At 48.6% G+C, this 22,554-nt stretch overlaps 1 protein-coding gene across 1 annotated transcript; it reads right to left on the bottom strand.

Moving 5' to 3' along the window:
* Positions 1-9,559: 9,559 nt before the first annotated feature.
* WFDC2 (WAP four-disulfide core domain 2) lies at positions 9,560-16,760 on the bottom strand. Its single transcript, XM_019972474.2, has 4 exons — positions 16,604-16,760; positions 15,848-15,991; positions 12,735-12,887; positions 9,560-9,710 (listed from the first exon to the last, which is right to left on the bottom strand). The coding sequence occupies exons 1-3, from the start codon at positions 16,677-16,679 to the stop codon at positions 12,736-12,738; spliced, it is 372 nt and encodes a 123-aa protein (XP_019828033.1). The 5' UTR covers positions 16,680-16,760; the 3' UTR covers positions 9,560-9,710; position 12,735.
* Positions 16,761-22,554: the final 5,794 nt, after the last annotated feature.

The following is a 22,554-nucleotide window of genomic DNA, read 5'->3' as shown; positions in this document are numbered from 1 at the left end:
CTTCCTCTTTCTGAATTATTTCACTCTGTATAACAGGCTCTAGGTTCATCCGCCTCATTAGAACGGACTCAAAAGCTTTCCTTTTTATGACTGAGTAACACTCCACAGATACGTGTGCCAGAGCTTCTTCTCCATTCATCTGCTGATGCATGTCTAGGTTGCTTCCGTGTCCTAGCTGTTGTAAATAGTGCTGCACTGAACACTAGGGTACACGTGCCTTTTTCAACTTTGGTTTCCTCAGGGTGTATGCTGCGAAGTGGGATTGCTAGGTTGTATGGTAGTTAGTTTTATTCCTAGTTTTTAAAGGACTTTCCATACTGTCTCCCATAATGACTGTATCAATTTACATTTCCATCAACAGTGCAAGAGAGTTTGGTGTGTCTTTAAACTACCCACCTCTGTGCCTGAAATTCTACAAATATTGCCAAAATGTTTAAAATCGAAAGACTATATTTAAAAAATATATACATATAAATATTAATATACTGTGGGGATTAAGAGTCATTCACACTTAGTACTGGAGAAGGAAATGGCAACCCACTCCAGTATTTTTGCCTGGAGAATCCCATGGACAGAGGAGCCTGGTGGGCTATGGTCCATGGGGTTGCAAAGAGTCGGACATGACTGAGCAACTAATACACACGCACACACACACACACACACACACACGTAGTATTAGTTATTGCTTAGTGATTTGGAGGATAAAAGTTTTGGGGGATGGAAAATGAATTTGAAAACTTGGGGCATACACAGGAAGTATATTTTGGGGGTAAAGATTAAATTAAATTAAATTTTATGCACAGGGACAACATTCAATTATCATCTTAAAATAACATTCCTCTGTGTATGCCTTTACTTTCTCTCTTTCTCTCCTCCCCATTTCTCTCTCTCTCTGTGCATGAATTATGTAGTATTTTCTACCGAGATTTTTATGTAGCATTTTACTATAAACATTTAAATATTTTTTCAGACCAGTGAATATTCTTCAGTATCACTGTTAATGGCTACATAATATTCTAACCTACAAAGCACTGTAATTTACTTAGCTAATCATCTGTGGTTAAATGTGTGCTTCCAATTTTCCATTATTGCAAAATAACACAAGGTTAAACATTAAGAATGATTTTTAATACCTTTGAAAAGTAACATCCTGAGTGACACCAGAAAGATGGCTGAACAAGAGGTCCCCCTCTCATATTCCTTCTGAATAATTATTTGGCATCCATCCATAGACAAAAATGCCTTTGTGGAAGCTTTTAGATCCTGGAAGGAGACTGTGAAGCCCAGGGCAGCCCTAGACCTGGGAGAACCACTTGAGAAGGCAGGCCCACAGCCAGGTGGCTGAAACAGCTATCACAGTTCCAACTAGGACCCAGAAACAGCTCCATATCCACGAGGACTTGGTTACAGTCCCATTTAGCTTGGTCCTGTCACCAGCACCATATGCTGAGGGACCCAGACAGAGTCAACCTCCCCCACGCATCAGATAATAGGCATAGAGAACTAGTGAGCCCTGAACTAGCCTGTGAACTGCCTACAGCTCCTGCCTAGAAGCCCCTGGAGGAAAACCCACGAAACTTACTCAGAGTGTAGATTCTGAAAGGCCCCTAAAATAGGATCTGTCTTGTCCTGTGCATGGTCTGCAGACCGGCCCACTGGCTCAGGGACCCAAGAGAAGACACTCCCATCTGCGACTCTGGAGATCCTGAAAGGCCCTAGACTGGGTTCCAGCCCTTTCCAGCCACAGACTGTGAGCAGTCTTGCCAGAACAGAGACTTGGCAGGAGACACATCTGTACCTTGGGAGATACAGAAAGGGCCCTAGAATTGGCTCCGGTCCTTCCAGTCACAGTCAGGGAATAGTCCAGCCCAGCCAAAGACCCAGCAGGCAACACTGTGCCTCTGGAACCAGGAATAGAACCTTCAATCTTGGCTGTTGAACCGGAAAAAGTCCTGCGGCTCCATTTCAGTCCCTGGCAGCCATGGTCCAGGACCAGTGTCACCCACCCAGGGACTCATCCGGTGACTACGCAGCAGCCCTCCCAGGGACCTGGTGGGAGCCACACCTACCTTGTACCTGGTAATAGGCTCGCTGAATGAGGGCCTGACCTTGGACCCTAAAGCAGACCCCTCTCCCAGAACCTCCCTACAGAACCAGGTTCTAGATAGTCTCATCCACCCAAGGACTGGGCAGAATCCATGCCTACCTGAGCCTCTGAAATCAAACATGCAAATCACAAACCCACCGCAGACGACCCAGTGACAGTCTCAAAACCAGTTCTAATCCAGCACAACTCTGATTCTAGTGGTAATCCTGGCAGCCTGGGGAGCTGACTGAAAGTTCTCACATGCCAAAACCAGTATGTCAAGACTGGAAGAGGTGTTTGTTCCTTCAAAGGCAGAGATACCATGTCAAGGCCACACTAATCATGAAGAATCAAACATGGCACAACCAAAAGAACTAGTAAAGCTCTGGTAACTGGCTCCCAAGAAACACAGATCTACAATCTGCCTGTCAAAGATTGCAAAATAATCATCTTAAGGAAACTCACTGAGGACTTCCCTGGGGAACAGTGGATAAGAATCCACCTGCCAATGCGGGAGACATAGGTTCCATCCCTGTTTGGGGAAGATTCCGTATGCCTGGGAACAAGGCATGCACCACAATGACTGAGAAATGGAAAATTTTCTGCCATATCAGTAAACAAGGTTGTCACAATCCTCAGCAATCCCAGCCCTCCAGATGCGAAATCCTGAGCCCTAAGGGCACCCAAGAAGGAGAGGAACACTTGCAATTCAGCAGCCATTAGGCTGTAGCCACTTCCTACGGTAAACCCTGAGGAATTCAAGATGTAAAAAATACATGATGCTGGTCCCACATAGCTGAGATGCAAATGAATGAATGATTCTGTGAGTTCAGACTCTTGCATCTTCCCATACATACAGTTGTGCTGAATTCTTTAACTTGGGATATCTGATTTTCTTTACTTCACAAAAGTACTTTTGATGTTCCGACTACCTGCCCTTTGCTGCAAACTTCTATATAACCTGACTCATCCCCCTCCTCCTCGGAGCAGTTCTCTCAGGGTTACTTGAAATACTGTCTCCTGAGCTTAAGTTTTTTTTACAAGCATGCAGTCTAGGTGTCAATGACTGACTGAGGCTGCTCTGCCATCTGAAGTTCAACTGGGGAAGGATCCACTTCCAAGCTCACTCACCTGGCCATTGGAAGGACTCAGTTCTTCAAAGGCTGTTGGCCAGGGGCCACCTTCGGCCCTTGACAATTGGGCCTCTCCAGGGGGCAGCTCACAAACATGACAATGGGCTTCATCAGAGCAAGCAGTGGGAAAAACCAGAACAAGTGCTGGCAAGATAGAAGTTGCAGTTGTTTGTAACTTAATCTCGGAAGTGACACTGCACTGCTCCTTAGAAACAGGTCACTAAGTCCTGCCCACATCAAGGCAGTGATTACACAAGAGCGTGAATCCTAGGAAGTGAGGATCACTGGACCACCTGAGCAGTCTGACTGCCACGAGGAGGAGGAGCTTGGCCAGAGTCACACAGCTGCTGCTAAGTCGCTTCAGTCGTGTCCGACTCTGTGCGACCCCATAGACGGAAGCCCACCAGGCTCCCCTGTCCCTGGGATTCTCCAGGCAAGAACACCGGAGAACCTTCTTTCCACACAGCAGTGGACTCAGTTCTTGGGAATTTTCTGGTGGTCCAGAGATTAGGACTTCACGCTTCCACTGTAGGGGACACAGGTGCCATCCCTGGCTCAGGAACTAAGATCCCGCAATCCATGTGGCCAAAAATAAATGTATAATAAAATAAAATTAAAAAAGACTCAGTTCTTGAGTCTTCTTCCTCTCCCTCGTTCTTCTCTGATATTTGTTCACAGGTGAAAAGTTGAAGACTCCCAGTGCCTGGTTCCTATGAGTACAAATATCCAAGAGGCCTTATATCACCAAGTCTGGGTGATGAGAACTGTTGTGATTTAAAAGTTGTTTAGATGAAAAGATACACAGAAACTGTCAAAAAGAAGAAACTACCAGAAGACCAGTGAGTGCCAGATGAGCTACAGAGGCACTGGAAACAGCACTCCTGGTGCAGTGTTGAGATCTTGCTAAATTTCTTAATCCACATATGCTGGAGGAAAATCTTTCAAATGAACAAGCTCCACAAGCCTTAAAAAAACTTCCTGGGAAGAATGAAAGAGAACAATTCAGGAGCATACATTAATACAGATTTATAACCTGCTTTTATCAGTTAACAATATCAGGTGAAAATTTTCCTATATCGTTAAATATTCTTCAACAGAACCATTCAAAGGGGTAGAGCTTTCTTGGTATGGCTGGATGATAATTTATTTAAGCAAACTTCTTTGATTAAATATTAAGAGAGTTTACAATTTCTCAATATAATAAGTAATGCTGTATGGACTTCTCTGGTGGTCCAGTGGTTAAGAATTCACTGGTCAGGAAACTAAGACCACACGTCTCTGAGCAACTGAGAGCACGTGCCACAGCCAGAGAGTCCACGCACCGCCATGAAAGATTCTGCATGATGCAACGAAGATCCGATGCAGCCAAATACATAAATAAATATTAAGAAAATTAAGTAATGCTACACTTCACTTCACAAGGATAATAAATCACTGTGAGCATTTCTGACTATTTAGTTAGGATAGATTATAAGAAGGGGACCCTCTGGGTCAGAGAACATGCATTTTAAAAGCTTTCAATACATAATACCGTCTATTAAAATTTTCATAATTGCCACTTATGAAACACTTATGATATGCCAGGAACCAAGTTAAGTGCTTTACATATACGCTCTCCTTTAATATTCCCAACAGCCCAAAGAGGAAGATTCTATTAACATCTATATCTTACAAATAAGGAAGCTGAAAGTCAGAAATATAAATGACTTGATCCAAACAGCAAACTGACAAGGAGTAAAGCTGGTGTTTGAATTGAAGTGGGACTCTAGGGCCCATATTCTTTTTTTTTTTTTTTTTACTACAACCATGCAGCATGTCAGATCGTAGTTCCTCAACCAGGGATTGAACCTGCACCCCCTGCATTGGAAGCATGGAGTCTTAACCACGGGACCACCAGCGAAGTCCCTGGAACCCATATTCTTAACCTGTTCGCTTTCATTAAAGTTGAGCTCTACTGTGTGAGCAACCCAGTCCTTGCTTACCTCTCCATCCCATAAAATTCCCTGACCTCTCCATACGGACTATACAAGGATATTCTGGGCCTGCCTGCTTCTACCTTCTGATGTTTATATTTTGTGGGCTCTTGAAAGCTGGGATGTTGCGTTACACATTTCTGCACACAGCCAAGAGAGGTGACGTGTGTACAGAGTAAATACTCTACAAGTACCTATTGATTCGTTTTGTAAAAATTACACTGTGGAGGAAAGGAGGGGCCTGGGATTTATTTTTCAGAGGTAAAGTTTTAAGCTCGCAGTCAGTCCTACGATTCTTGTCATCTTTGAATTATGGAAGAAAGGAAAGAAGGAAGGAAATGAAGGAGGGAGGGAGAAGCAACGCTGATCAAACAAGAGGCAACCCACAGCTGGGAATTCTCATTTTTCAAACTCTTTTCAAACTGCAGACAATAGAATCAAGAGCTGTGAGGAGGGAGCCCAGAAAAAATCATGAAAAAACCTCAAGCGTGAAAGCCTCCACCCACTATCAAAGGACCTCCAGAGAAATGACAGAAACCCACTAGGGATGACTTTTATCCTCTGAACTAGGATAAAAGTGGAAAGGAAATGCAGAATGTGATGTCTGAGTGCTATTTGTCTCAAGCAATAAACCCAAACTAGAGAATAAAGCCATAATACATAAGATCAAGAGATTAGAGAATTCCCTGGTGGTCCACGGGTTAGGATTCTGAGCTTTCACTGCTGAGGGCCTGGGTTCAACCCCTGGGCTGGGAATGCACGGCATGGCCAAAACAAACAAACAAAATGCAGCGTAGAAATAACAAGGTGACCTTACAAGTATACCACAGCTGAACCAGACGAGACCAATGGAGAACTAACCCTGAGATAAGCATGAACATGCCTAACTTGTACATTAATATGTTGAGAGGTTTATCTATTTCAAACTAGAGTCTCCAACCCACCAACAGAGATCATGAGTGAACCAATGTAGAAAATTCAACCCAGCATGTCTGTGTATATTGCTACCTGGAGGTTGGTTAAAGGAGGGTTCTGTGGGCACCATCCAGGCCACTTGGAGCTTGGCCTGCAGAGTGAACCAGCCTTCCATCAGTGAGGGGTTGTTGTTTTCAGACTGACTGAAAAGGGCAGCTGCCTTCCATAGTCTGTTCCCCTGGTGGTGCCAAGATTCTAACCATAACCCTAAACCTAATCGTAGCCCATAATAAACCACAGGCTTTGTTTGGATCGTTCATCTGGTGAAAAATCTCCAGAGGGCTGTTCAAGATGTGAAGCTTGCAAATGATGAGGGGAGTGATACAGTAGCTCTAGGGGGTTCCATCTTTTATATAATAAGCTCACCCCAGTAGGCTTGGTTTGGCTGGGCGCTGGGCTTCTGGGGGGTTGATATCCCATCTGTAGGGGATACAGAGACCTCTAGGTCCAGAAGGCAGGACCTTCAAATGCTATGCTTTTCTGTGACTGAAGGGGGCACTGCAGCTCCCCCGCAAGTACCATCTTTAATAGCTAAAGAAACCAGATACCCACCAGATTGCAGCTGTGAATGGAAGACTAACAATGTCGTCAGCTGTCTATTTTTGTTTTCCTCACCCCCTCACTTTTGATCAACGGGGTAAACGTGGTCATGGGGCAGGAAGGGGAATATTTGTTGTGTTTGCAATGTGATTATTTCGTGACCTAATTTCCCAAAGCTCCAACAGACAGGACACACGGAACCACACAGGAGTCATAGGAGCCACCGTGGCTGGTACAGCCCTAGCTCCCAGGCATTAGGGCTGACAGTTTGGAGGTCTCATACATATTAGTAGATGAAGAGGCAAAAAAAATAGTCATTTCTTCCATGTCCTGTTGGGTCGCCTAACTGCTCTCTCTGCTTCCACATCGCCCCAGAGTCGATTCTTAAATTCTATTTTGGCTGTGCTGGGCCTCTCATTGAAGGGGGCTTTTCTTCAAGGTTCCTGGACTCTAGAGTGGGGGCTCTGTAGTTGTGGCATGTGGGCTCACTTGCTCCATGACATGTGCAATCTTCCCAGACTCGGGATGGAACATGTGTCCCTTGCATGGCAGGAGGATTCTTAACCACTGGACCACCAGGAAAGTCCCACAGTCTAGCCAGAAGGATCTTTTTCAAATGTAAGATGAAGTCGTCCTTCTGCTCAAACCCCCAGCAGGGCTCCTAAATTCCTCAGAATAAGAGGCAAAGTCCTTGTAGTGACCACAGGGCCCTCTGTAATCTGTGCCCACATACCTCTCTGACTATCTCCCCTGGTACTCCTGACCCCTCACCACTCCAGCCATGATCCTCAAGCACACCCAGAGCACACTCTGACCTCAGGTTCTCAGCACTAGAAATGTCCTCGGTCTGGACAGCTCTTTCCATGGATTTCACATGGCTCCTGTCCTTCACTCAGCCCATGGCTTGAATGACGTCTTAGGAAAGACCTTCCCTGAATACGCTCTGCAAAGCAACTGCCCCTTTCTCTCCCCCATCCCCTGGACCCACTAGTCATCTTACTCATCTTTATAGTTTGCTAACATCTTGCCACCACCTAACATGTTATATATGCCTTGTTTCATTCATTTATTGACTGTTCTTCCCCCCTACACACATACATGCACACATGCATACACCACACACCTCCTTGATCTCAAATCCGCCCCACCTAGAACAGAACATATAGTAAGAGCTCAAAAAGTATTCCCCACATGAGCAATACCTCTGCTTACGCTGTTCCTCAGGCAGGGCTGTGGTCTGGCTTCAGAACTTCACTTTTAAGCTCTGGCTCCCTCAAATATAGCTATTATCCCACCAACCCCAACCTGCACTTTACTGAAGAGCAGACATTTGTTTTTGCATCAGTTTTACTGTACAGAGCCTCTAGACTGGAGGTGGGGTTTAGAGACAGCAGCAAGGTAGCCTGTTGTTGGAGATGGGAGGTCAGTGCAAGAAGAGCCCCTGCCCTGCACTCTGGAAGGGTGGCAGTTTACCAGAATTCTGGCCCTGGGAGCCAGGAGATGGAGAGAATAAATAAATACATATAGAAAGAAGGGATAGAGAGGAGGGAACAAAGAGAAGGGTACGGGATAGAGGGAGTGAGCTTGAGCTGTAGCTTGGAAAGAAGATACAAGAAACTGATAGCATTCACAGTCTCCACAGAAAACACAGAGCAGGGACTTGTCTGCTGTTCCGCTGGCTAAGATTTTGCTTTCCAATGCAGAAGGTGTGGGTTCTGTCCCTGGTTGGGGAACGAAGATCCCACATGTTGATGCCAGAAAACCAAATCATAAAACAGAAGCAATACTGTAACAAATAAAGATTTTTTTCAAAAAGGAATTCTCAAAGAAAAATACAACAAAGTGGCTGGGGGTGGAGGAAAAGTGTCAAGGGTGAACGATGTTTCATTGTGTATTCTGTTCTTTTTTTGGAGCATAATTGCTTTAGAATGTTGAGTTCGTTTCTCCTGTACAACGGAGTAAATCAGCTCTACTTATGTTTATATCTTTTTATATATCACCTCCCTCTCCCCCCATCCCAGCCATCTAGGCCATAGTAGGGCTATGTTATTTGCTCTGAGGCATGTGGAATCCAACCCTGGTCTCCTGCACTGGCAGGCAGATTCTTTGCCACCAGGGAAGCCTGGCTATTTATTTTAAAGAAGATGTGGTACATACATTATATATCCTGTTTTTTACCTTTTGAATTGTGATCCATGTAAGTGTTATTTCTACAAAATAACAGCTTGATTAAAACAAAAACCAAAACCTACAACAAAGCACCCTGACTTTGTTACCTTCTTTCTGTGTGGCCTCAAGCAAGTAACTTGGCTGAGACCCGTCTGTAACACCAGCTCAATAGTTGAGACCCAGGAGCTTAGTTGCTCCATGGCATGTGGGATCTTCCCAGATGAGGGATCTAACCCAGGTCTCCTGCATTGCAGCGAGATTCTTTACCATTGAGCCACCAAGGAAGACCTTATCACAATCTGAGGGCTATTTGGGGGATTCAGGAGATCTTACAAGTGAATCTCCCAGCCCTGTGTCAGGCACACAGTACGTGCTGCTGTTGTCAGAACTCCCAGCAGCTCTGGAAGGATTCCAGCATCTCTCTGAGCCCCAGTTCTCTTCTCCATCACCCTGGGAGAATAACCTGCAACTGCACAGGGCTGGTGGGACGATTAACTGGGGAAGGGCCTCGGCACACAGAGCCCTGAGTTACCTTCACTGTGTCACCGCGTCACAGCTCATCTCTTCTCGGACTCTGCCTGGATGATCTGGTGGCCACGCCCACTCCCACCTCCTCAGCCCACGCTTGCAGACAGGAATGGAATGTGACTGAATTATAAGAACAGAGGCCACAGGCCCGCCAGTGCTGGAAGCAGTCACTTTATTGGTTGGAAAAAAAAGCAGCTGTGGTCAGCTCAGGAGGGAGGGAAGAGGCCAGAAAGGGAGGAGGGCAGCTGGGCTGGAGCGAGACAGGGCCAGGCAGACACTGCTGCTCCCTCAGTCCACAGGCTGGAGCTGGAGGAAGAAAATCATAATAATACCATCAACAACAACACCTGGGACACTAGACAAGAGTGCTTGCAGCTTAAATTCTGATCCAAAGCTCCTCCCACTCCATCACATTCCCAGCGCCCCCCCCTTACCTTCCTACCCGTCCCCCCCGCCACCCCCCAGCAAAGCCTCACTTTCTCGAGGCCCTGGGGCTCTGCAGGCATTTTTCTGAAGGTCCTAGACTCACTTCTTTTGCTCCGACCATCCCAGGAAACACCTGGGTATACCATGGTCCCCACTGACCGCTGTGATCATTCATGAGGGGTCACTGTCATTTATCTCCCTAAGAATCCTTCCACCACTAGGATGTTGCACTATGCCCCCATTCCTTTGGTTAAGCTAAGTTAACTGATCAAAAAGATCTTATTTATCCCATTTTATAAGCAAAATATTTGCAGTTCAGGGAGGTGAAAAAGGCTAGTTAATTGTCAGAGCTGAAATCTGAACCTAGGTCTTCCTGACTGCAATGCCAGCCCATGCTGTTGGCACACATGGAGGCAAGAGGCAGCTGGCATCACTGGAGAGCTCTGGGCCCTGGCGAGACCGTGCTTCCCTTTCAGGCACTGAATTAGCAACCATGGGTCCTTGGGCATGTCCTCCCCTCTGTCTGGGTCTCAGTCGTCACATCTGGGCAATAGGTTACATCACTGACCTGCCAGTCTGTTGACTGAGAGCTTATCAACAGCAGTGCACGATTAGCAATTAAATTACAACCAGGGGGTCCTTCCAGGGGCTTGCTTGGTCCCATTCCCTCCATCCGGAACAGCTTCCCTACCACTGTACTTCACCAGACTACTGACCTTTCACTCATCCTTCAGGACTGGCTCAGAACCCTGCTCCCTCCTCCCCCCACCATCACCTGGGTGAGATTTCCTCCTGTGTTCTTACCACACCCCGCCCTGCCCTCCACTGCCGCACTGATTATAGGCATTGGGAGTGTCTGTCCAACTGTCTGCCTCGGCCACCTGGCTGCAAACTCGGTGAGGAAGGGCAGCCGTCACCTTCTGTCCCCACACATGGCACAGTGCTGGATCCCTCAATGGGCTGAAGATGCATGTGCTTTGGGTTTTGTTTCTCTTTCTTTTCTTTAAAAAAAAAAAAATCTTTATGTATTTATTCATTTGGCTGCACTGGGTCTGAGTTGCAGCGTGTGGGATCTATTTCATTGACCAGGATCAAACCCAGGCCTCCTGCATTGGGAGCTCAGACTCTTAGCCATGGGACCACCAGGGAAGTCCCTCTCTTTACTTCCTTATGCTTGCTTTAAGACTTAATATTGTTTTATTTTTAATTATCTGTGGGGAAAAAGAGGTTCCACGATCTTGTCTTTAGGGATGAGAACCACTCAAAGCAGGTGAATGTAGCCCTGTCGGCCACAGAGTAAGTGCACAAGTGAAGGGGAAAAGGAGTAAATCTTACAGCCCAAATAATCAGCAAATATTGTCCCATCCACCTTCATGTGTGTCGCAAACCCAGCCTCTTAGGTCATCTGGTCCATCACCTCGCACCTGGCCTCTTGCAGGAGCCTCCTAGCTGGTCTCCCTGCTTCTGCTACTGCTGCCTCTAGGGTCTCCACACAGCAGCCAGAGCAATTCTTTTAAATTCAAGAGCATGTCCATTTCCAAGGGCCCAACATCTCTGGGTCAAGACCAAAGTCCTGGACTTGCCTGGTGGTCCAGTGGTTAAGAATCTGCCTGCCAATACAGGGGACCTGGGTCCGATCCCTGGTCCAGGAATATCCCACATGCTGCAGAGCAACTAAGACCATGTGCTACACCTCCTGAGCCTGCGTGCTGCAGTTACGGAAGCCCGCTTGCCTAGAGCCTGGGCTCTGCAGCAATGGAAGCCACCACAACGAGAAACCCATGCAACGCAGAGTAGCCCCAGCTTGCTGCAACCAGAGAAAGCCTGTGCAGAGCAGTGAAGACCCAGTGCAGCCATAAATAAATAAAATGCCTCTCTGACCCTCTCCTCTATTGCCCTCTTTTTGATCATAGGCTCCAGACTTCAGGCTTTTCCTGAAACACACCAGGGGTTCTACTGCTTTATATCTGCTGCCCCCACTGGTCATAACAGGCTCTCTGAAAGCTCCCAGTTCCCTCCATCATCTCCAACAAGTTTGTTCAAATGCTGCCTTTTGAAAGGTCCTGTGATAAAACTGCAACACAACTCCCTGCTGCTCCCCATCCCTACTCCGAATTCTCCTTCTGTTTTCTTTTTCTCCAGGTCACTTATTTCCTGCTAACATTTTACAGGGAATGAAGGTGTTGAATGAAGGTGTTAGTCGCTTAGTCATGCCTGACTCTTTGCGACCCCATGAACTGCAAACCACCAGGCTCCTCTGTCCATGGGATTTTTCCAGGCAGGTATACTTGAGTGGTTTGGCATTTCCTTCTCAAGAGGATCTTCCCAACCAGGGATTGAACCCTGGTCTCCTGCAGGTTCTATACCAACTGAGCTACCAGGGAAGCCTTTTTACAGGGTATACTTGCTTTTTTATTTGATTTACATTCACTAGCATCTACAGGTGGCATTAGTGGTAAAGAACTCCCCTGCCATCACAGGAGACATAAGGGATGCAGGTTCGATCCCTGGGTTGGGAAGATCCTCTGGAGGAGGGCACAGCTATCCACTCCAGTATGTGTGTCTGGAGAATCCCATGGACAGAGGAGCCTGGTGGGCTCAGGTCCATAGAGTCGCAGAGTCGGACATGACTGAAACAACTTAGGACGCATGAATGCACAGTATATAAAACCCATCAGAGAGAAATTTTTGTTGGGTTTGTTTACTCATGGAGCATCCCAGCACCTAGAGCAGTGAACCGCCTGTGATAGATGCTCAGTGACTATCTGTTGAGCAGATGAGAACAAATCAAAGGATGGATAAGCGAATAGCACTGTGTTAGCTCAGGGGCTCCTTTTCAGCTTCCTGCAGAGCTTGTCATATCTGGGTATCAATGTATCCCTTCCCCCAGCACAGGGCACCTACCTCAGAAGACAGGGGTGACACAGGACACCCTCCCGCAACCATTGACGCAGCATTTCAACGCGTCAGGACACTGGCTGTCCACCTGGCACTGGTCCCGGCAGAGGCCGAGCTGGGGGAAGGCGATATCCACATTAGGGCATGAGCCCGGCTTGTCTGGGTAAAAAAAGGAGTAAGAGGTGGTGAGCAGAGCCGAGGCAGGCGGCTGCACACGTCTCCACAGCATGTCTGCCCACCTGGATTCACAAAGAAGACAGCTGCTTGCCTGAGCGAATCTCAGGGGGCTTGGAAGGTCGTCTGCAAACTCTCTTCCTCCTGTTCTCTCCTCCCAGGGGTTTTGAGATCACTGCACTCCAGTTTGAGTCCCAGCTCTGCCTTCTCCTAACTGTGGCCTCAGGAGGGAAATCCCCCAGAGCCCTGTGTCTTCAGGTGTCAGATGAGATCAGCGTTGACCACACCACAAGGTTGTTATGGAAGCAATGGAGGCAACAGACTTCTCCCTGAGAAGTCAACGTCCTTTGTAGCAATAATAATGATGATGAGTAAAGGCAGCTGTTAACACTTAGTTCCTTCTAAGTAGCAGGCATTATCCGAAGCTTGCGACATTTATTAACTCATCTAATCCTCGGGATAAGCCTAGAACCTGGGACAAGGAGCTGTAACTATTTTCTCATGTTGCAGATGAGGAAATTGAGTGAAGAAGTTAAAAAATTTGCTTTAAGTCAAACAGGGTAGAGACAGGATTTGAACCCAGGAAACTGGCTTCAGGTCTGTGCACCATGCATTCTGTTGCTTTGTAAGCAGTAAACCATAGAGCCCACGTCAGGGTGATGCACCCACAGGCCTTCACTCCCATATACTCACTCCTAGTTACAACCAGGTGGAACCAAGGTCCCCTCTACACTCTCACTCTAACACCCAGAGAAGCATTCTTCCACTAGTGCATACACACACACACACACACAAAACCACAGAGATGTGCCAATTAACAAGTCCTTAGTGCAAATCCATTTTGTCCTTTAGTTTTCACATCAAACCTATCTTCTGTAGGGGATATTTCTACTGTATTCTTATTACAGCAGAGGAGAATGAAACCCAGAGAGGTGAAGGCATCACCCAACAAAACACTGCTGATGAGAAGTAAAACCAAGACCTGAGCCAGCCTTTCAATGTCCACAGACACACACACACACACCCTGTGCTCCACTCCAGGCTCAAGGAGGAGGGAGCTGGGCTCAGTGCCCAGAAGCCCAAGGAGCAAGTCCAGCCAAACGTCAAGCACGCACAGAGCTGGGTGATGAGCTGAGAGGACACGGGGGCTGCCTTCCTGCACAGACACCCTTTCCCTGGAGAAGGGCAGGAGCTCTCAATACCGAGCTGCCCCAGGACAGAAGGGCATCAATAGCCAGTAACTCACCAAACAAGCCACTGTGAGTGGAGGATCTACTCTCTGCTGAGACATCTCACGTGTACCATTTCTTTTAGCCTCATGTCAGTCCTACAACCTCTGAGATTCTCATCCCATTGTGTCTAGGAGAAAGCAGAGGCTCAGAGAAGTGAAGCCACTTGCTCAGGACACAAACCTGCAGATGGTACAACGAGGATTCTAATCCACGAGACCCTCTGTCCCTGCCCCTCTTCCTGCCTCAGTCTATCCGAGACCAGGGAGCAGCAGAGACTCCCCCAAGCAGAAACTCCTCTTTTCTCCCCACTCTCCTCTCATCTGTGTCTTTCTCTCCCAATGTCCTCCTCTCCTGGTTTTCCTCACTTTGGTCCAGGTTAGAGTACTCTTGCCTGGAAAATCCCATGGGTGGAGGAGCCTGGTAGGCTGCAGTCCATGGGGTCGCTAAGAGTTGGATATGACTGAGTGACTTCACTTTCACTTTTCACTTTCATGCATTGGAGAAGGAAATGGCAACCCACTCCAGTGTTCTTGCCTGGAGAATCCCAGGGACGGGGGAGCCTGGTGGGCTGCCGTCTATGGGGTGGCACAGAGTCAGACACGACTGAAGTGACTTAGCAGTAGCAGTAGCAGTAGAGATCCCCAGATCCACAAGCCCCCTTGACAGGCTGTTCCTCCCTCCGGCTCCCACCACCTGCTCTGACTGAGGTCTCTGATTACAGGCCTTCCTGGCCCTGCAGGCATCTTCAGAGAAATCACAGGGAGGGAGCATCACAGGGACTTTTTCTCTGGGTAAAGACAAGCGATCCCAATACAGTGGGATCAGGTCATATCCTGGCTTCTAGTCCTCAGTTTTTCCTTCTGAAAAACAAGATGCTCAGAGTCCAAGCTGTTTAAGACCCCTTCCTGCTCAGGTAGGAGTCCCTAGGACCTGCTGGACAGTCTTGAGCTCCAGCAAGTGCTTTCTATGAAGGGCAAGCTTCACACACTCTCTCTCACTCAGTCTTCAGAGCAGAAGAGAGGGTGTTAAGAGGAGGAAGGGGGAGGGCTGCTCAGGATGGGGTCCTGACTTTCTTCAAGCCACTCAGACAAAAAAGGGACCCCTTGTGTTATGAATCCTGTCCAGCCAGGGATGGCAGTGTGACCTTGGACAAGAACCTTTCTCTCTTTTGTATCACATCTTTAAGATGGGCGGAGTGCTCTCCTAAACCTGGAAAGCCTCCATCTGGACAGTGGAATTTGGGGAGTGCGGGCAAGTAGGCATCCCAAAGCCTTCCCCCAGGGCCGGGGAAGCCACAGGAAAGGGGTTCTGGCACGGGAGCGAGTCCAAGACCTCCGGACCCAGCCCATTGGACAGCCCAGGGCTGCCCCGCGGCTAAACCCCCCGCCAGGAGGAAGCTTCGACCCTGGCGCCCAGATCTCAGGGAACAATGGTCCGGAACCACGTCCCCGCGGTGCGTCCGGGAAGTCCGTCATGCACCAGAGCGATGAATCCGGCTGGGAGTGGGGGACCTCACTTCCCCTCGGCGGCATGTCAGCGACGCCTCGGTCTCCCCGGGGTCGCGGGAGGGAGAGCACGGGCTGATCCGGTTCCAGCCACCTCGACCTGGTCCTGGACCCCCGGGTCGGTAGCGCTGGTGTGCCCGGAACGGGGCGCTCCCTTCTCCCGCACCCCCGCTGCCACGCCCCGGCCCTCGAGGGTCCCCCAAGTTACCATTAGGCATCTGGCAGACGGTGGCGCAGCCGGCCTGGCAGCACTTGAGGTTGTCATCACAGTCCTCATCCAAGACGCAGGCCTTCGTGCAGTTCGCGTCACCCTCCAGCTCGGGACACTCACCCGGCTTCACTGCGATTGAGCCTGGGAGGTGGACGGGTCGTGGGGAACCCGGGCCCGCTCTCAGAGGATGCCCACCTCGTGTCCGATGGCCCCCAATCTCGATCCCCACCCCGCTACGAAATTCTGAGTCTCAGTTCCTAGGCCCCCCCCAACAGTCTTCAGAGAGCCCCACTTCCAGGGACGGGGTCCTCCAATACCTAGGAGGACAGGAGGGACCAAACCCTTGGCCTCTGAGCCTTCAATTTTTAGGAGACCCCAGCCCGACTGAGCGTCTAGGAGCTTCCAATGTCCCGGCAGAGGGTCCCCGCCACTGGCCATTGCATCTCCAAGATCAGCAAAGAACCTCCCCACCCCCGCTGCCCCCCCCCCCCCCCCCCCCCCGCCCCATCCCAGGCATAAGGGTCAGTCTTCAGTGGTCTCTGCGCACCTCCAGCACACTGGACCACACATCTGAAGCTCAAGGGCTACCTCCTTCAGAGCACCAGGGATCCCCACATTTTAGTCTGCAGGGGACTCCCCACTTCCGCCCTGGGGAATCCTCACTGCTCAGAGAGGCTAAGCTCCTGCCCGGCTCCGTTCCTTCGCTCCTGGTTCGGCCCCTCTGGGCACCCAGCCTTTCCCCGCCCCACTCACCTGTGACCGGGGGGAGGCCCAGGAGCAGGCCAAGGAGGAGGGCAGCGAGGAGCGGACCGAGGCGGCAGGCAGGCATGGTGCTCGCCAGGGCGGGGTGCGGGAATGAGGCGCCGCCAGGAAGATTTAACTGGGTTCCTGGGGGGCGTGGGGTAGGGGCGGGGCTGAACCCTTGCGGGTAGAGGCCTCAGCACACAAGGCAGGCGGGCCGACTGCCACCTCCTGTCATTTCACAATCTCCCAGGATCAGGTGTCACTCTGGCCCCAGTGGGAACCAGGAACCTAAGCGGCTTCCTGGCCGGGTGCAGCTGGTCGCACCCGGACCCTTGTCCCCTCCCCCTCCCCACCTCCCTCTGGGCCCTGGGGGCAGGGCAGCAAGAGGCCAAGGGCTAGATCTAGGACTCCCGGGATCCCATTCCAAGACCCAGGGGTCTCCCTGTGATGCCCACTGTGGTAGGAGAGAGGAGGGCAGGACCCACTGGGAGAGACTGCAGACGAAGTGGCTGGACTCGGGGTCAGCAGGTCAGAGCCCGGATCTTGCTTTAGGGATCCCTGGTGGGGGTGTTGTGTAGTGATACACAGCACACAGAAGGAGCCATAGGAAAGCGTATTTACACATGAACCCACTGGACACGAGACACCGAGGCCAGAGAAGGTGGAACACCTGCTAAGGTCTGGAGCCATCAGGACGTGTGTTTCTCCCTCCCTCTCTTCCCCGTGCAGACACGCAGGCTCACTCACTCTGACTGTGCTCAGTGTCTCATGATGCCACGGATGGTCCCAGACACATGTGAACAGAGGGATATTATCATCGCCAGTAGTGCGTGCTAGATGAACGGTGCAGGAGGCCCTCCCAGCTCCCCAAGTCCCAAGCGAAGTTGCAGAGACAAGGTTTGATCCCAGGTCTCCATCTCTCCAAGTCTGTTTTTTTCCCGTCCATCATAAATGTATGTTTTTGTGACACATCTAGGGCACACAGTTGCTGTAGAGAAAGTAATTAAAGGAGCTCTCAACAATGGCCTTCGGGTGACAGAGTCTGGTTTGATTCCCGTCTCTCCCACTTCCTAGCTGCGGGACCTTGAATGAATCTCTTCTCTGTTCTGAGCTGCCAAGTTGTCATCTCCAGAGATCTGTAAATGGGCCAAGATGGTGTCTCCTGTTAGTAAGGAGACTGATGAGTAGACATCGAGGTTTAACATGCAGGCTGGTAAATGCCAAAGCATGGTTACCCAGCAAGAAGTATCTTCAAACATCCCTCCTGATTCAAATCTGAGGTCAGTAAACCCCAGGAGGTCTTTGCTGCCGGAGGGTGGAAGAGGTGGAGAGCAGTGGCCATGGGGATGACAGAGGAGCAGGACTTGATGACAGAAGTATGTCCAGCCACTGTCCCCACAGTTGGCCCGGGGAAAAGAGGCTTCGAATACCTCCCCCACTTCCCTTGTCCAGCCTGGGGACTGGAGACAGGTCCTCGCTGGGAGGGGCCAGGGCTGTTTACTCTGAGCACAGAACAGTTAGCAGCCATGAGGCCGGAGCCAGGTAGGGGCTCAGCCCAGGGCGGCTCCTGGAACTCAGTCTAGGACATGCAGAGGACACGTTGATGGGCAGCTGGTTTTAGCCTGTGAATCCAGCTGCCTGCTGGACATTCAGCCTCGGGCACTGCTTCCCACAGCTTTCTTCTGGCACCTTGTCAGCTTGTCCTCTCCAGGAAACTGCCCGGCCTCACCCTTCTCCAGCCCTCTTGGGTTCTCCTGGGGACTGACTCTCTTGACAGGAATGGGGATTAGCCTGAGGTGAGCGGGATGGGGTGGGGCACACAAATAGAGGAGAAAGCTCCATGGGTCCGTGGCCCATGGCATGCCAAAGATGTTTAGCTTTTGTGATGCCAGCTTGTGCTCTAGGTGCGTTCGTACAGTTTGCTTCTACATACAATATAAAAAGGGCAGAGGCTTTAAAACCAAATACACTCAGATCCAAATCAGGGGTTGGCTACTTCCTATGTGACTTATAACAGCACCTCACTTTTCGGACCTATGTCTTCTTATTCCTTGAAACGGGTATCCTTGAAGGAATACCCTGGCTGTCCAGTGGTTAGGACTCCATGCTTTCACTGCTGAGGGCCCAGGTTCAATCCCCGGTTGAGGAACTAAGATCCTACAAACTGCAGAGTGAGGGCAAAAGAAGGAAGGTGGAACACATCACAAGAAGTGTTTTGTAGGATTATATTAAGAGTCAAAGGGAAAACTAAGGTCCAAAATTCAGCTTCTTTGTATACTGGTGCCGAATTGATTCTTGGAAACAGAGTTTTGGGCGAAGTAGAAAAGAACAGCTTTGTTACTTTGCCAGGCAAACGGCGCCACAGCAATCGAACACCCTCAAAAGCATGTGTCCCAACTTGGAGAAGATAGTGAGAAGTTTTACAGTGATTGTGCAAAGAGGACACGATCAGCTCATTGATAGTCTTCTGATGGGTTGGTGGTGACATAGCAGGAGTCAGCATCATCAACCTGCAGGTAGGTCCAATGGGTCTGGGGTCTACATGCTTGTGGGCAGATTACCATCATTAATCCTTAACTTTTCCCACCTGGAAGGGGTTTCAATACCTGCAAAATAGCACAAAAATATTGTTGTATGTATCTGTTAATGGGGAAGCAGAACCTTGCCCCAAGGCTGTTCTTGACTATTTCTCCCTTGTCTCCTATCTCCTTCCTTCCCTAACTAACAATTGCTTGAATCTGCTGATTGGACCTTAGGGAAGGTCATGGAGGCTGAATGAAGGCTGTTTTCTATAATCAAAGAAATGCAAGACACAGAAAGGCCTTGTGCCCAGGAGCCCCATAGGGCCCTGCTCTGTATCAACAGCATAAACCAGAGGTTGCAAATCTGGATAGAATATTATATTGTGAGCCCACACAGTACCTTTTAAGAGTTTGAATTAGTCGTCAAATTTAAGAGTGAGGAATTTCACATAAAAGTAAAATTCTAGTATCTTTCAGTAAAAGGAAATGATCTGGGAACACAGTAGCAACCGGCGACTAGAACACTGGGCCTCAAATCTGAGCAAGCATCAGGATCACATAGACCACTTGTTCAAACACAGATTTAACATCTCTGCCTCCAGGGTTTTGAATCAGTAGGACTGGGGAGAAGTCTGAGAATCTGCATCTAAGGCTTTCCAGGGATGCTGGTGGTGCTGTTCAAGGGACCACACTGAAAGCCGTGGACTAAGCTAAGGGGGGCTGCTCTCTTCTCGGGAGGGGAGTGTTCTCTCCAGTTTCCATAATCCCCAGCATTCATTACTGTCCTCTTGCCTCCACCCCAACTCCAAATACTTCTGTCCTCATTACTCACCTGGCCTGGAGGGCATTTAAAAGTGTGGCTTGTTGGGTGAGCTCATCGTAAGTGTTTGGGGAAAAGGTAGCTTGTTTTTATTTAATAAGGTTGAAATGGGTGGTGATATGAGTCAGCTGCAGACTTGCCCACTCTAAGATGACTATAAACAAATGAACGTTAGATATCTGAGAAATTCCCAGGAAGGAACAGGGTACCTTTAACCATACAATGGCTCTTTGTCCTCTTGGACCCATTCAAACTTCCTAACTCAGGAAACCTCTCTTTCTGAGTGCATTGGCTATTTTGCTGTTTTGTCACCTAGCATCCCTTTGTCCTTTTACTGATAACACTAGCCTGATTTTGGACTTGCCTGGTGGGACAGTGGATAAGAATCTGCCTGCCAATGCAGGGGTCATGGGTTCCATCCCTGGTCCGGGAAGATTCCACATGCCATGGGGCTACTGAAGCCCTCCTGTACTAGGGCCTGTGAACCACAATTACTGAGCCTGTGCCTCACAACAAGAGAGGCCCTGCGATGGGAAGCCTGTGCAATGCAACGAAGAGTAACCCCATCTCACCGCAACTAGAGAAAGACTGAGAGCAGCAACCAAGACCTAGAGCAACCAAAAATAAACAAAGAAATAAATAATTTAAAAAAAGGTAGCCTGATTTTTGTTTGAGAGAACGATCCTTCTTCCACCCCAGGTGGGCCAGGCAGGTTGAGGGGCTTACCAATCAGAGTTCTTGATTTTACTCCCAGACCAAGAGTGGCCAAACAGATTCTCTCCTTGGAATTTTAATGTTGACCAATGAATGCTTCCCTGGTGGTTAAGAGGGTAAAGAATCTGCCTGCAATGCTGGAGACATTTGCTCTATCCCTGAGTCAGGAAGATCCCCTGCAGAAGGGACTGGCTACCCACTCCAGTATTCTTGCCTGGAGAATTCTTTTTTTTTTTTTTTAATTTTGTTTTATTTTTTAACTTCACAATATTGTATTGGTTTTGCCATATATCAACATGAATCCGCCACAGGTATACACGTGTTCCCCATCCTGAACCCTCCTCCCTCCTCCCTCCCTGTACCATCCCTCTGGGTCGTCCCAGTGCACCAGCCCCAAGCGTCCAGTATTGTGCATCGAACCTGGACTGGCGACTCATTTCATATATGATATTATACATGTTTCAATGCCATTCTCCCAAATCATCCCACCCTCTCCCTCTCCCACAGAGTCCAAAAGACTGTTCTATACATTAGTGTCTCTTTTGCTGTCTTGTATACAGGGTTATTGTTACCATCTTTCTAAATTCCATATATATGCATTAGTATACTGTATTGGTGTTTTTCTTCCTGGCTTACTTCGCTCTGTATAATAGACTCCGTTTCATCCACCTCATTAGAACTGATTCAAATGTATTCTTTTTAATGGCTGAGTAATACTCCATTGTGTATATATACCACAGCTTTCTTATCCATTCATCTAGGTTGCTTCCATGTCCTGGCTATTATAAACATTTCTAAATAGACATTTCTCCAAAGAAGACATACAGATGGCTAACAAACACATGAAAAGATGCTCAACATCACTCATTATCAGAGAAATGCAAATCAAAACCACTATGAGGTACCATTTCACGCCAGTCAGAATGGCTGCGATCCAAAAGTCTACAAGCAGTAAATGCTGGAGAGGGTGTGGAAAAAAGGGAACCCTTTTACACTGTTGGTGGGAATGCAAACTAGTACAGCCACTATGGAGAACAGTGTGGAGATAACTTAAAAAACTGGAAATAGAACTGCCTTATGACCCAGCAATCCCACTGCTGGGCATACACACCGAGGAAACCAGAATTGAAAGAGACACGTGTACCCCAATGTTCATTGCCTGGAGAATTCTATGGACAGAGGAGCCTGGTGGCTTACAGTCCCCACCGTCACAAAGAATCAGACATGACTGAGTGACTAACACTTTCACTTCTTAATGAAAGACAAAAATCCTGAAAATGTATGGTATTCATTCAAAAGCAGCCTGAGAAGACCTTGATTCTCTTGTTTCCCATCCTTTCCAAGCAGAATTCTTTTTAGCATTTCCTTCCGTTCCAAGACTGAATTACATCAGCTAGTGCTGTTGGTTGCCAGCCGAAGAATCCAATGGGATGTAACTTAAGGGTACAGTCAGGAAGACAGAATAGATGCCCTCTATATCCCCACACCATTCTCACCAATTCCTTCTCTTCTTCCAGTAGCCAGAGTCAGTTTCTGTTGCTCACAACCAGGGAGATTTTATGCCTTTACTGGTCACCAGCAAGTTCCTCATGTCCAAATCCAATGGCCTTTTCTCAGGCCTCAGTCCAGTTCAGTTGTCGCTCAGTCACGTCCGACTCTTTTGTGACCCCATGGATTGCAGCACGCCAGACCTCCCTGTACATCACCAACTCCCGGAGTTTACTCAAACTCATGTCCTTTAAGTTGGTGATGCCATCCAACCATCTCATCCTCTGTTGTCCCCTTTTCCTCCCACCTTCAATCTTTCCCAGCATCAGGATCTTTTCAAATAAGTCAGTTCTTCACATCAGGTGGTTAAAGTATTGGAGTTTCAACTTCAGCATCAGTCCTTCCAATAAATGTTC

This window comes from Bos indicus, chromosome 13, assembly GCF_029378745.1.
Source record: "Bos indicus isolate NIAB-ARS_2022 breed Sahiwal x Tharparkar chromosome 13, NIAB-ARS_B.indTharparkar_mat_pri_1.0, whole genome shotgun sequence".
NCBI lineage: Eukaryota > Metazoa > Chordata > Mammalia > Artiodactyla > Bovidae > Bos > Bos indicus.
Note: the sequence above shows the minus strand (reverse complement) of the source record. Positions and strands in the feature narration are given on the sequence as shown.

What these genes read in the sequence shown, in the direction of transcription:
- WFDC2 (XM_019972474.2), bottom strand. Translation starts at nt 16,679, where the DNA reads ATGCCTGCCTGCCGCCTCGGTCCGCTCCTCGCTGCCCTCCTCCTTGGC. An exon ending in GGGCCTCCCCCCGGTCACAG is followed by an intron (nt 15,992 to 16,603) that starts GTGAGTGGGGCG and finishes TCCACCTCCCAG; the next exon opens with GCTCAATCGCAGTGAAGCCG. An exon ending in CGTCTGCCAGATGCCTAATG is followed by an intron (nt 12,888 to 15,847) that starts GTAACTTGGGGG and finishes TTTTTTACCCAG; the next exon opens with ACAAGCCGGGCTCATGCCCT.